The 14,253-nt window shown below is 38.2% G+C and overlaps 3 protein-coding genes across 7 annotated transcripts; 2 read left to right on the top strand and 1 right to left on the bottom strand.

Moving 5' to 3' along the window:
• The first annotated feature begins 26 nt into the window (after nucleotides 1-26).
• Nucleotides 27-7,219, top strand: LOC102625278 (coatomer subunit beta-1-like). 3 transcript variants are annotated; one of them, XM_052435808.1, is made up of 7 exons: nucleotides 27-186; nucleotides 973-1,214; nucleotides 1,936-4,000; nucleotides 4,435-4,956; nucleotides 5,157-5,242; nucleotides 5,641-5,880; nucleotides 5,970-7,219. In XM_052435808.1, the coding sequence occupies exons 3-6, from the start codon at nucleotides 1,967-1,969 to the stop codon at nucleotides 5,843-5,845; spliced, it is 2,847 nt and encodes a 948-aa protein (XP_052291768.1). In that variant the 5' UTR covers nucleotides 27-186; nucleotides 973-1,214; nucleotides 1,936-1,966; the 3' UTR covers nucleotides 5,846-5,880; nucleotides 5,970-7,219. The 3 variants fall into 3 exon arrangements, with proteins under 3 accessions (XP_052291768.1, XP_052291758.1, XP_052291763.1); XM_052435798.1 differs by having other exon boundaries at nucleotides 973-4,000; XM_052435803.1 differs by having other exon boundaries at nucleotides 973-4,000; nucleotides 5,641-5,846.
• Nucleotides 7,059-13,020, top strand: LOC102624517 (coatomer subunit beta-1). 3 transcript variants are annotated; one of them, XM_006483488.4, is made up of 7 exons: nucleotides 7,059-7,219; nucleotides 8,136-10,202; nucleotides 10,597-11,106; nucleotides 11,211-11,237; nucleotides 11,603-11,688; nucleotides 12,338-12,580; nucleotides 12,685-13,020. In XM_006483488.4, exons 2-6 carry the CDS (start codon nucleotides 8,154-8,156, stop codon nucleotides 12,540-12,542), a joined length of 2,877 nt encoding a protein of 958 aa, XP_006483551.1. In that variant the 5' UTR covers nucleotides 7,059-7,219; nucleotides 8,136-8,153; the 3' UTR covers nucleotides 12,543-12,580; nucleotides 12,685-13,020. The 3 variants fall into 3 exon arrangements, with proteins under 3 accessions (XP_006483551.1, XP_006483552.1, XP_024956103.1); XM_025100335.2 differs by having other exon boundaries at nucleotides 7,071-7,219; nucleotides 8,141-10,202; XM_006483489.4 differs by lacking the exon at nucleotides 11,211-11,237 and having other exon boundaries at nucleotides 7,060-7,219.
• LOC102624995 (uncharacterized) lies at nucleotides 12,764-14,084 on the bottom strand. The gene is made up of 2 exons (XM_006483490.4): nucleotides 13,543-14,084; nucleotides 12,764-13,436 (listed from the first exon to the last, which is right to left on the bottom strand). The coding sequence occupies exons 1-2, from the start codon at nucleotides 13,915-13,917 to the stop codon at nucleotides 13,254-13,256; spliced, it is 558 nt and encodes a 185-aa protein (XP_006483553.1). The 5' UTR covers nucleotides 13,918-14,084; the 3' UTR covers nucleotides 12,764-13,253.
• Nucleotides 14,085-14,253: the final 169 nt, after the last annotated feature.

Here is a 14,253-nt window from a genome sequence, read left to right on the forward strand (position 1 = left end):
TTTTTCTCTAAAGGAAAAGTCATTGCTGGTCAAAGTAGCCAGCAATCTAAGAGTACCCTTTGTGAAAGGAACAATTTTGTTTCCGAAAGGGCTGTACTTTGTTAAAATTTTCGACTAAATCAACCTCCGAAGGAGTAATCAAACGAAGGCAAAGGCAAAGTTCTATGAGCTTCACTTCTTCTTCCGGTAAAGCTTGAATAAAGTAACTTTTTTTGTATACCAAAAATAATGTTGCATATTTGCATTCTTAATTAGTGAATCAACCAAATTTTATAAAATAATAAATGCTATCATATAGTTGGGATGGATGGTTTGTACCTCGATGTGCAATCTATTCTTGATTGGAAGTTAGCATTCAATGACTGTACTGGTATTATCGTTTATCAGTGAATGACAACACAGTTTATTGATACATGTGATTAGAAGCTATTAGAACCTAAATTCTATGATGGTGCAATCTGAATATTTGTGGGGTAAAAAAAAATCTACTTTCAAATATTTATGAGAATTCAATTCCCGTAAACACGGGCAGGATTCGAATCCCTTACCACTAACCCATTTATGGGTTCCCACTTATAAATATAATGTTAGTATTTAATTTAAGAGCTATGATTCAATGTCAAATTTAATTTAGTATTGGTAAATTGATTGAAAAGTTTGAACAATAGCCATGGCATAAACATGAAATTTAAGAATAAAAAACTAGACATGAATCTGCACCTAGGTAGCAAGTGTATGTACTGGTGAATTTTGGCTGTTTGGCAGCCGAGAAAGGTGAGAGGAAAAAATATTGAGAGAGAATTAAAATGTATGTGTTTATTTATTGTTTAGGCACAGAGAAAATACAGTTTATTTATTATTTAGGACACGGAGAAAATACAACAGAATACAACTTGCGCATGTATTAGTATTGATTAGAAGCATCTGGAAACATCTAACAAGGTCACTCTGCCTCTGCCTCTGCCTAACAAGAAAATGGCGCCAAAAAATAATAAGCATCAAGAGCGTGTAACGAACCAGCCGAGCTGGCTGCCACATCAGCAGATGCATAACAAACTTTTGATACATTGGACCACGTGCGGACTTGCTTTGCACTCTCTTCCGATGGAGGTCGTCTATATATTTGCAAGAAATTAAAACCAAATGAGCGCTTAAAATCTAAACTTCCAATCACTCGTACTCTCAAATATTACGCAGCGCTCACATCGTTTAAAGTTTGTTTCTCTCTCTCTCCCTCTCTAATTTTCTTGAATCTTGCACATTAATTGATTCATTTTCTTGGCAACCAAACACGACATTTGTTGATTTTTCTCGTTTGATGTAGATATTCTTATCGATTTTCTCTGTGCTTATCACTTTCTAGTTAACATTATGTTGAAATTTTCCTACATTTAACTGATAACTTTACTTAGAAACTAACTGAAATTGTTAGATAATTAATAGTGTTTACGTCTTGGATTCGCGATGTCATGCGTTTGATAATACTTTGAATAACTGTGAGATCTTGATGTAGCTAATTGTTCTTATGCTTTCTTTATGCTTTTACCTACCAAGATTGTCGAATTATGTTTTGAATTTCCAGTACTAGGTCCGATCTTGCTGAGACCATACAATTTTTTTTTTTTTTTTAATTTATGAAGAACTTATCTTTTTTGCTGCCAACTAACTAGTACTGGATTCTTTTTGTCTCATTTCCGTTTTCATCTTCACGAGTTATTCCAAATCAGTGAGGGAATTGAAGTGGAAAGGATTTTATGTGATAGGTTTAATGATTTAAGGCTAGTTTTTTTTTTTCAGATTTTAATTTTGCTTATGTATATTTTTTTGGTGTTCTAGAATTATAACAAAGAATATATGTGTATAATTTGCTAAACATTTTTGTATCAAATTATTTATAATGCTGTTTTCTGACAATGCACGAACTTCAAATAACAGAAAAAAAGAAAAAAAAAAAGGATCTGCAAAAATGGAGAGGCCTCATACTCTGCTCATTCACTATGACAAAGGGACGCCAGCAATTGCAAAACAAATAGTGAAAGATCTTCAAGGCCGCGATGGGCCTGCGAAAGTTGATGCCATGAAGAAAGCAATTATGCTTTTGTTGAATGGTGAAACCTTACCTCAGCTGCTTAATACAATCGTTAGATTTGTTTTACCTTCTCAGGACCCGATGTTACAAAAATTGTTGCTTTTATATTTGGAGATCATTGACATTGTAAAAGTAGATGCAGATGCTGGCGGTGGCACCATGAATGAAATGTATATTTGCCAACATCTTAAAAACAATCTCAACAATTCGAATATATATACTCGTGTTGCTACTTTGAGGTTTATTTGCCACTTGAACGACAAACATTTAGATATAATTCGGGAGTTGAAATCTTCAGTTGTGGGAAATTTGCAACATAAGCACCCATATGTTCGGAGGAATGCTATATTGGCTGTAATGACAATAGATAAGCTTCCACAGGGTCAGCTGCTTCTGGTGGATGCACCCGAAACAATTGAAGAGGTTCTATCAAAAGAGGAGGATCCATCAGCCAAGCGAAGTGCATTTCTCATGCTCTCTACTTGTGATCAGGATCGAGCAATTAATTACCTGTTGAGTCATGTTGATAGTGTTTCTGGATGGGGTGAATTGCTTCAGATGGTTGTATTGGAGTTGATTCGGAAAGTCTTAGTCAGCCGAATGGACAAGGGGGAGAAGGAGACCTATATCAATATTGTTAAATCATTGTTGAATGCTCCTTCAACTGCAACTGCAGTTGCTTACGAATGTGCAGGGATACTTGTCTCTTTGTCATCTAAACCCACTGATATTGTAGCTGCTGCTAACACCTACTGTCAGCTTCTTCGTTCTCAAAGTGACAACAATGTCAAGCTTATTGCACTTGACCGGCTAATTGAGCTCAAGTCTTCACACAGGGATATCATGGTTGATCTGACCATGGATCTGCTAAGGGCACTTAACTGTCGTAATACTGACATTCAAAAGAAAGCGCTTCAAATTGTGCTCGAGTTGATAACTGAAAGGAATATCAATGGGGTAGTTCTTATGTTGAAGAACGAAGCTTTTAAGACCCAGGGTCATGGTGGGGAGTTTAAGAACAATGGAAAGTATAGGCAAATGCTCATTCAAGCCATTCGTATCTGTGCCCTTAAGTTTCCAAAAGTGGCAAGCACTGTGGACGATCTGCTGATGGACTTCTCAGGGGACAACAATGTTGCTTCCGCTATTGATATGCTTCATTCTGTTCGAGAAATAATTGAAATGAATCACGAAGTGAGGGTCTCTATTATAACCAGAGTATTGGACAATCTCTATCGGATCAGAGCTTCACGAGTTTGTTCTTGTGCTCTTTGGACCATTGGGGAGTATTGCCGGTCTCTTGATGAAGTTGAGAATGGCATAGCGACCATCAAGCACTGTCTCGGAGAGTTGCCATTTTTACCAGTCTCTGAAGAAGGGGAGGATACTGACTCTTCCGAGAAAGTTCAGCAGAAAATGAACTCAGTTACTGTTTCTTCTGTTCTTGCTGATGCCTCTGAACCTGCTTTTTCCGATCAGGGGTCATTGACTTGGAGAAATTTAAGATCATTTCTTCTCACTGGTGATTTTTTCCTTGGGGCAGTTGTTGCTTCCACCCTGACAAAGCTAGTTCTGAGATTGGAAGGGGTGCAGTCATCTAAAGTTGAAGTGAATAAAGCATCCACTCAGGCAGTATTGATCATGGTCTCAATGTTACAATTAGGACAATCTCCAGTTCTGCCGCACCCAATTGATAACGATTCTTATGATAGGATTGTTGTGTGCATAAGATTGCTTTGCAGTACTGGTGACAATGTCAGGAAGATATGGTTGCAGTCTTGCCGCCAGAGCTTTGTAAAGATGCTTTCAGAGAAGCAGTTAAGGGAATCTGAGGAATTAGATGCTAAGGCTCAGATTTCTCATGCACAGCCAGATGACCTTATTCACTTTGACAGTCTAAAGACCATGAAGGTAATGGCTATTCATTGTGGATGACAAGGAAAGAGCTACGGTTTGTCATTCGGGTTTATCTTAATTTGTAAAACTACACTTTTTCTTGCCCTGCTGTTCATGCATGTAAATGGTTTACCTGATATATGCTTTGACATTAGGATTTTATCCACTTATTAGATCCTTTTCGGTACAAACTTGATACTTCACTTAGCTTTGCTTACCTGTTAGTTATTGTTAATTTTCCATACTTCTCAATTTTAGTTCTTTTGTGGTTCTTTATATTTGTTAGTGATTATTATGTAAAAATGTGAGGTATTCAATAATCAAGACGGTAAACATCCAGTTCTTGAGTCAGCTTGACTTGGAATATGAGGTGCAAAATATCCTGATTTTCTTGTGATTATATGTATAAATGCGATAGTTAATCAAAATTCCCAACCGGAAACTTCCAGGGGAGGAGTCAGCTTGAGTTAGAAGATATGACGCCAGACGATGAAAAACTTGAAACTGGAGAGTTCATCAAGGATGGAGATGGTGTAAATAAGCTTAACCGCCGTATTCATCAACTCACTGGATTTAGTGACCCTGTATATGCTGAAGCCTTTGTTACTGTTCACCGCCATGATATTGTCCTTGACATTACAATTATCAACCGCACCAAGCAAACCCTCCAGAATTTTGTCATGGAGTTGATTATCAAGGGTGGCCTTGAAATTGTTGAGCTTAAACCTGTTGAGGATCCCCAGAATAACACTTTAGCACCTGAATCAAACATGGAAATAAAGGTTAAACTCATGGTGGTCTCAACTGACACCGGAGTAATATGCGGTCATGTGGTGTACGGGACTTCAAATGGGGAGAAAACAGTTGTTCTTAGTGAAATTTGCTTCGACGTCGGGGACTATATGTCTCCTGCAGTTTGTACAGATGAAGCTTTTAGAACCCTGTGGGCTGAGCTCGAGTGGAAACGCAAGGTATCTGCTACTAACGTTAACGGTGACTGTAACACCATATGACGTTTTTAACCTGATGCCATCAGTTTTTCTTGCTTGTACTCTGAATTAGTTGTTTAATTCCTTTAATTCCCGCGACTGATTACTTATCTCTCTTGGTCTTGGTGGTGGTGCTGAGTTGACACTTCTAGTTTAATTTTCATCTGTCTTCGGCGCTGCAGGTTGATGTTGACACGGAAATTCAAGATGAAAAGGAATTTCTGGATCACATAATCAAATTAACCAACATGAAGTGCCTGACTGCACCGTAAGTTGGATCTATCTCAAAACAAATCTCTTGAATGATAACTGAAATGGGTGCTTGTTCTCTGTGCAATGTGGACTTAGAAACAATGGGAATATATGTGCAGTTAAATTAACAGTCAATCGAGTCAATAGTTTAACAACATCCTATCACCTTACCTTACCTTATAGTTCACATTTCTATGTTGTAGTCTTTTGGAGAACAATGTGTACGATTCATAAATCTACAAGTGTATTTTGCACTTGCAAAACTTTTTTAATACATCGTCGCAACATAGTAGCAGGTGGACCTGTCTTCCAAGTTCTCAGGAGACATCCAGGTTTTAATGCATGCGAATGGTTCTCTCACAATAATTATTCTGATTCTTTCGACTGGTTGTTTTGGCTTGATTTGAACTGCAGACTAGATGGTAACTGTGGATTTCTGACCGCAAACTTATATGCCAAGAGTGTGTTCGGTGAGGATGCATTGGTAAATGTAAGCATTGAGAAAAAGAACAACGGCAGACTCGGTGGCAGCATCAAAATAAAGAGCAAGAGCCAAGGCATAGCACTTGGTCTCAGCAATAAGATCTCTCTCAAGCAGAAGGGAAAGGGAGGCAATTGAGGTGGAAGAACAATATCAATACCCAGAAAAAACTGGTGTGCTTTTTTTTTTTTTTGGGGGGGGGGGGGCAAGTTTTGTTAATTTGTATTCTAATTACTGATTCATTGAACTTGAACCGACGCAGGTGCTTTGCCGACAAATAAGAAGATTGCCCATCCCACCTTTCTTGTTCAGTTTGTATCTACGGCATTTAGGAAGTGACATCTGTAAATAATTGAATCATATAGATTGTACTGTGAAAGGCAACCGAATGATGATGATCGAAATTGCTCAACACTAGAACAAGATTTTTCTGTGATTTCTACATCATTTTGCTTTACGAAAAGCATTTATATCATGTGTGTGTGCATTTATTTCGCTTGAAAAAAAAATGATGCCTCAGCAAGATCAGATCTTCAATCAAAATTGAGCAATTTTTGCTAAAAGGAAAAACCAACTTGCGACGCCACGAATTCACAGTCCATAACCGAGAATTTGGATCACGGTATCATTTCAGCATTCGATTATTGACTTCCTTGTCCCTTTCATGGCAAATCTTCTATCGCTACATTAGGCCCGTATTAACTGGGCTTTCAAGTCCGTCTACCGTTTATCGGGGCGAACCCGATCAACCCCCTTCTTATCGCGAGTCGGACTTTGTCGCTAACTTCCTCTTAGCATAACTTTTGAAGACCGAATATGGTTTTACTTTTGACGTTTAAGAAATCAAAATGGCTCTTTTAAGTCTTTTGTTAGTAAAATATCATTTCCATTAGAATTTTGTCACTGAGAGTAATTTTTCAGAAAGGTAAGAATAGAAATTTGTCTAAGATAATTTTTTAACCCCTTATCCCTCATCAATTCCAATTATTTACTTCTAGTGAAACACCATTAGTTTTGGGAAAAAAATAAAAATAAAATTCATAACACAATATATTGTTATTACAATTTTACAACAACTCAATATATATTAGACACGATAAATCAAACATTTATTTCATATAGGAGAATAATCTTTTATCTCATCTCCTGATCAATGGCCTAAGTGACCACATCATTTTTTTTAAAACAATTTTGGTAATTTATTTAAATTTATCACAACAATTATCATCTGTTATTCTGTTTATATAAAGGATTTCAATGTTTTTTTTAAACGGAACAATTTAATTTAATAAAAAAAAAAGAAAAGAGAAAAGCGAATGACAAAAAGACCCTTGCGGGTTAACTTTCAATGCTTCAATCGCCTGTTCTCTCTCCCACATATAAACTGAGAGCAGATCTAAAGATCTGCAATGGTCCTCACTCAGTCGTTTGTATTTTGAACAATTAACAACAAATGAGCATTTAAGATCTGACATCTAAATCATCAATTTCACTCAACGCTCATCACAAGAGGTTCGTTTCTTTCTCTCTCTATTTTCTTAGATCCTGTGGATTTGTTGATTCATTTTCTCGGCAGCCAAACTGAACATTTGTTAATTTTCTCGTTCGATTTTGGTTATTCATGGTGTTTCATTTTTCTTATCTAACTCCAGGTAATGTTACGCTTCTATGTCATGCTTCTACATTCTACAGGCGCTTGAACTGATTTTTTTTTTTTTTCTTTGAAGTTGAAATTGTTAATCTAGCATGTAGATTTTCGATTCGTGATGTGAATTGAGAGAATTCAGTTATAGCTTTTGATAGGACTATTAGCAACTATGAGATCTTGATGTAGCTAATCATTGTCGTATTTTGTGTGTGTGTTTAATATGTTTTTACTTAGCCCGAATTGTTGAATTATCTTTAAATTTCAATGTTAGATCTGATCTGGTTGAGGCATATGCATTTAATGCCTGTTTAACTTGTAACTTATCCTTTTAATGCTGATTAGGGCTGGATTAAGACTTGTTTCATTTCTGTTTTTCTCTAGTTATTTGAAATCACAAGGGAGGTGGATAGGATTTTGTGTGAGGTCTGGTCTAAAAATTTTCCTTAGTCTCCGCTTTCTAAAGCACATGCACATGCACACTGAGATTGATATGGAGAGCAGATAATAGAATTGTTGTGTTATTGGAAAATGAACACTAGGACAGTTTATCATATGATTGGAAATGTATCTTGTATTTTGGCATCTGTTGCACTGATGGTTGACTAATGTGATGATTATTGATGATGTCTAATTCTTCCATAATTTAATTGTGTTCTAATTTTGCTTAGCTGAATTATTTGATTTTTCTAGAATAATAACGGAACACGTAACTTGGAAAATTTGATCTTTTTGTATCAAGTTATTCATAGGATTGTTTTTTACATGAATTTTAAATGACAGAAAAGACTATCTGCAAAAATGGAGAAGTCTTGTACTCTGCTCATTCATTTTGACAAAGGGACGCCAGCAATTGCAAATGAAATTAAGGAAGCTCTTGAAGGCAATGATGTGCCTGCAAAAGTTGATGCCATGAAGAAGGCAATCATGCTTTTGTTGAATGGTGAAACATTGCCCCAGCTTTTTATCACAATTGTTAGATATGTTTTGCCTTCTGAGGACCACACAATACAGAAATTGTTGCTTCTATATTTGGAGATCATCGACAAAACAGATGCTAAAGGTAGGGTCTTGCCTGAAATGATTTTGATTTGCCAAAATCTAAGGAACAATCTTCAGCACCCGAATGAATATATCCGTGGGGTTACTTTGAGGTTTCTTTGCCGCTTGAACGAGACAGAAATAATTGAGCCATTGATTCCTTCAGTTTTGCAAAATTTGCAACATCGACACCCGTACATTCGGAGGAATGCCATATTGGCTGTAATGGCAATATATAAGCTTCCACAGGGTGAGCAGCTTCTGGTGGATGCACCTGAAATGATTGAAAAGGTTCTCTCGACAGAGCAGGATCCATCAGCTAAGCGGAATGCATTCCTAATGCTCTTTACTTGTGATCAGGATCGAGCAATTAATTACCTGTTGACCCATGTTGATAGAGTTTCTGAATGGGGTGAATTGCTTCAGATGGTTGTATTGGAGTTGATTCGGAAAGTCTGCCGAACCAATAAGGGAGAGAAGGGGAAGTATATCAAGATTATTATATCATTGTTGAATGCCCCTTCAACTGCAGTTATTTATGAATGCGCTGGGACACTTGTCTCTTTGTCATCTGCACCCACTGCTATTAGAGCTGCTGCTAATACCTACTCTCAGCTTCTTCTATCTCAGAGTGACAACAATGTCAAGCTTATTGTACTTGACCGACTGAATGAGCTCAGGTCTTCACACAGAGATATAATGGTTGATCTGATCATGGATGTGCTGAGGGCACTTAACAGCCCTAATCTTGACATTCGAAGGAAGACTCTTGACATTGTGCTTGAATTGATAACTCCTAGAAACATCAATGAGGTAGTTCTTATGTTGAAGAAAGAAGTTGTTAAGACCCAGAGTGGGGAGCTTGAGAAGAATGGTGAGTATAGGCAAATGCTTATTCAAGCCATCCATTCTTGTGCCATTAAGTTCCCTGAGGTGGCAAGCACAGTGGTCCATCTGCTGATGGATTTCTTGGGAGACAGCAATGTTGCTTCAGCTATAGATGTGATTATCTTTGTTCGAGAAATAATTGAAATGAATCCTAAACTGAGGGTCTCTATTATAACAAGATTATTGGACAACTTCTACCAGATCAGAGCTGCACGAGTGTGCACTTGCGCTCTTTGGATCATTGGAGAGTATTGCCAGTCTCTTTCTGAAGTTGAGAATGGCATAGCAACCATTAAGCAGTGTCTTGGAGAGTTGCCATTTTTCTCAGTCTCTGAAGAAGGGGAGGATACTGATTCTTCTAAGAAAGTTCAGCAGCAAGCCAGCTCAACTACTGTTTCTTCCAGGAGACCAGCTGTTCTTGCTGATGGAACTTATGCTACTCAGAGTGCCGCCTCTGAAACCGCTTTTTCCCCTCCTACCATTGTTCAGGGAACATTGACTTCTGGAAATTTAAGATCCCTTCTTCTCACTGGTGATTTTTTCCTTGGGGCAGTTGTGGCTTGCACACTGACAAAGCTTGTTTTGAGATTGGAGGAGGTGCAGCCATCTCGAGTTGAAGTGAATAAAGCATCCTCACAGGCCTTACTGATCATGGTCTCAATGTTGCAATTAGGACAATCTCCAGTTCTGCCACACCCAATTGATAACGATTCTTTTGATAGGATTGTTGTGTGCATAAGATTGCTTTGCAATACTGGTGATAATATCAGGAAGATATGGTTGCAGTCTTGCCGCCAGAGCTTTGTGAAGATGCTTTCCGAGAAACAGTTAAGGGAATCTGAGGAATTAAAGGCAAAGGCTCAGATTTCTCATGCACAGCCAGATGACCTTATTGACTTCTACCATCTGAAGAGCAGGAAGGTAATAGCTATTGAATGTGTGGATGACAAGGAAGAAGGAGTAGGTTTATTATACAGATTGATCTTAATTTTTGAAAAAAAACTATATCTTGGCCTGTTCTTTTTGAATGAATGGGAGGAAAGACGAAATATAAAGGGGAAAAAAGTGGGTAATGTAAATGGTTCTCCTGATATAAGCGTTTTGATGTTGGGATCTTGATCTGCATCTTTCGTTCTGTTTATTGTACTTTCTTGATATTTTGATATGCATACCTCACCCAGCACACCGCAACACTTAGTTATTGTTGATTTTTTAGGTTTCACAAATTTAATTCTTTTGTTGTTTCTTTATATTTTTTGGTGATTATGTGTATAGAAGTGATGGCTAACCAAAATTCATGACTGTAAATTTCCAGGGAATGAGTCAGCTGGAGTTGGAAGATGAGGTGCAAGATGATCTAAAACGCGCAACTGGGGAGTTTGTCAAGGAAGGAGATGATGCAAATAAGCTCAACCGCATTCTTCAACTCACTGGATTTAGTGACCCTGTGTATGCTGAAGCATATGTTACTGTTCACCACTATGATATTGTCCTTGATGTTACAGTTATCAACCGCACCAAGGAAACCCTTCAGAATTTGTGCTTGGAGTTAGCTACTATGGGTGATCTTAAGCTTGTTGAGCGTCCACAGAATTATACATTAGCACCTGAATCAAGCAAGCAAATAAAGGCTAACATCAAGGTGTCCTCCACTGAGACTGGGGTCATTTTTGGGAATATTGTTTATGAGACTTCAAATGTGCTTGAGCGAACAGTTGTTGTCCTCAATGACATTCACATTGACATCATGGACTATATTTCTCCTGCTGTTTGTACAGATGCAGCTTTTAGAACTATGTGGGCTGAGTTTGAATGGGAAAACAAGGTATCTCTAGCGTTAGTTTCTTGTTTCTTTCATACAAATCACTAAGGTTCTTCTTTCTGTTTACATTAGATTTTAATTTACGGAAGATTTTAAATTATTTTCAGTTCAACATGGAAAGGATCTGTTGGAAGGTAAGGTCATTGTGGTTCTGATTATGGGACTCAGCAAGAGTTACTATTTCGTCATAACTTTTTTTCTTTTTCATCTCTTTTATTATTATTATTATTATTAATCAAGTCGAACATTAACCACCCGAGCAAGCTGTCTGTGGTCTTTCTAACAATCATAGGTGGTTGTAGCGCGTAAACTCTATGGACCTTCCCAGCTCCTAATATGATGCCAACTATTTTTTGATTTGATTGTACACTTGTGAATTAATTTCTTCTTTCCTTTAGTTGCAGTGACTGTTGAAAGTTATTTCCAGTTTGACTGATCACTTATCTGTCTTGCTGGTGCTTAGTTTTATGGTTAATTTTATTTGTCTTCTGCTCTGCAGGTTGCTGTTAACACAGTAATTCAAGATGAGAAGGAATTCCTTGATCATATCATCAAATCAACCAACATGAAGTGCCTCACTGCACCGTAAGTTGATCTTCTGTTCAGCAGCCTCTTGAATGAATTGATAGGGATGTATGTTCTTTTGTGTAACATGCACATGGAGATGCATTTCAAACAGTTGATTGATTGAGAAATATTGGAAATGTATTGATTTACTTAAAAATTGAGACTCATTGTGTCATATAGGGTAACAACATAATGAGAGCTTAGTGGGAAAATAATTGAGACATAGGTCGGAAGAGCCCTTCTATGGATAATCTGTAGGCTTCTATTCTTAATTTTAAGCTAGTGTAGTTTTTTGGAACATATTACGTATGAGCAATAAGTTTACAAGTTGTGTTTGTTGCACTTGGGGAACACAGCAATTGTTTTTTCTTGTTGATGTGATCGAAATAAGACCCATCTGATGAGTTCGGTGTAAAACTGAACGTTCCTTGCGTAGTATTATTCTCGTATTTGATTTTTGAGAAAGTCTGTGGTGCTCCTGGAGATTGCTTCTTCTCCATTATGTGATTGCCACATGGATATGCATATTATCATGATTGGTTAAAGCATACACATGGCAAGCACTGAATACAAAAAGAGCAGTGGTCCAGGAGCACCCAAGACTATTCCTCAGGTGCTTTCAAGTAAATGCTATTGATACACCATTGCCAATTGGTTTGAGCTGCAGGTCTGCACTAGATGGTGATTGTGGGTTCCTGGCAGCAAACTTGTACGCCAAGAGTGTGTTTGGTGAGGATGCTTTGGTAAATGTAAGCATTGAGAAGCAAACCGATGGCAAGCTCAGTGGCTACATCAGAATAAGGAGCAAGACCCAAGGGATTGCCCTTAGTCTTGGGGATAAGATCACTCTCAAGCAGAAGGGAGGCAGTTGATTTGGAAAATGAGCATATCATTATTTTTGGAAACACAGGTACTGTTCTCATTGCTTGCCATTAGTTACTGGAAGGTTTACGCCACTTTATTGCAAGTTCTCTTAATTTATGTTCTTATTATTGATTCCTTGAACTGCTGCAGGTGCTTTGCCTACAAATTAGAAGATTGTTCATCCCATTTTTGCTGTTCACTTTGTATCTAGGGCATTGAGGAAGTGACATTTATATTTGAGACGTATTTTACAGTGAAAAGTACCTGAATGATTGAAAGTGTTCTTTTTTTTTTCGGTTCTTAACGATAGCATTTGAGATGGGATTTTGCTGCAATTTTTCAGTAGTATTGAATTGAAGCTCTATGCTTTCATATTTGGAGTTTGGCTGTGTAGAAAACCTTGGTAATAAAATGTTCGCGCATTGTGATTCTCAAAAGCGTTTGATACGTCGCATCAAACGTTGGCGAGTATTACCAATTGGGATAGCAAGGTCATTGAATGAATGAATTTTTACATTTTTCTCCGATGTCGGCACATTCATTTTCCGTGAGATTCGTATCTGATTCCAGTAAAATAACAATTGAATTTCACCACTAAATCAGAGAAATCCAAATAAACACTCCAGCATTTGGTGCGATGCGTTTATGCATCAAAGTTGAGGATAATTCATCCATACAAGATACCCAAATGTGGGTTTGCAAATTGAGACAATATATCATCACTTGCAAAGTTTCAGTTTCTTGAAAACCAAAGATACCGTAGACTTGGGGTACGGCTTAGTAGCGAGGCAGGTTGGTATGTTTTCAGGTTGCTCAATCCAGAGCTTATGAGCAATGCCACCAGCATTGAGCTTCTCCGACAAATTCACAATCTGGGTTTCTCCCTTCACCTCAAGGGTAACCTAAAATCTCAGCTCTCAGTAATTCTCCAAATCTTTATCATCTTAAAGTCATAATAATAAGGAGGAGGAGTTGATGGTAGTGCTTCTGGTAGAAAATAAAATATACCTTATGCATGGAATTGATGTTTTGAGGGCTACAATACTGAAGAGTGTGAGGATCGTCTTTGTGGGACCAAATGGCTGAGACGGATGCGTGGCATCCCTGAGTCACCACGCTCCCCAGCGGCCACGCGTCTATCAGGTCTCGTCGGAGCACCACGTACTGTACCAGAACGTCGCCGTTGTTGTTGTCGTCTGCCTTTGTGGCGTCGTTTGGGGAATCAGAAGTAAATTGACTCATTGAGATCGAACTGAGTCGACTGGACAAGCAGAGAGCGAGTGGGATGTTGTTAATTTTAGCAGAACGATTGCTGATGCGTACAGGAGGCGTTAAGCTGGGGAAGCAGGCAGGGAAACGACGTGGTGAGAGCAAATACGACATGCTTTTAATTTATATATGTGCGCGCGTGTGTGTGGTGAGTGGTGACGGACACACTCACCCTAATAAATTGTACTACCTTGCCTGCGTTATGACCCGAGTTCTAAAGAAAGCCTTTTACCTTTGAAGAATAAAGGCCCAGCCCATTCTCGCTACTGGAAGTCGGAATGTGCGCGTTGAAGGAAAGGGGTGGCGGATAGGGATGGTAAAAATCCCCACGGGGACGGGTACCCTCGGGGATTTTCCCCATTCGGGGAGGGTATGGGGATAATTTCATACCCAATTTCTTATTCGGGGAGGGGACGGGGAAATTTTTTTACCCAATTTCTTATTCTGGGA

This window comes from Citrus sinensis, chromosome 1 (genome assembly GCF_022201045.2).
Source record: "Citrus sinensis cultivar Valencia sweet orange chromosome 1, DVS_A1.0, whole genome shotgun sequence".
Lineage (NCBI taxonomy): Eukaryota > Viridiplantae > Streptophyta > Magnoliopsida > Sapindales > Rutaceae > Citrus > Citrus sinensis.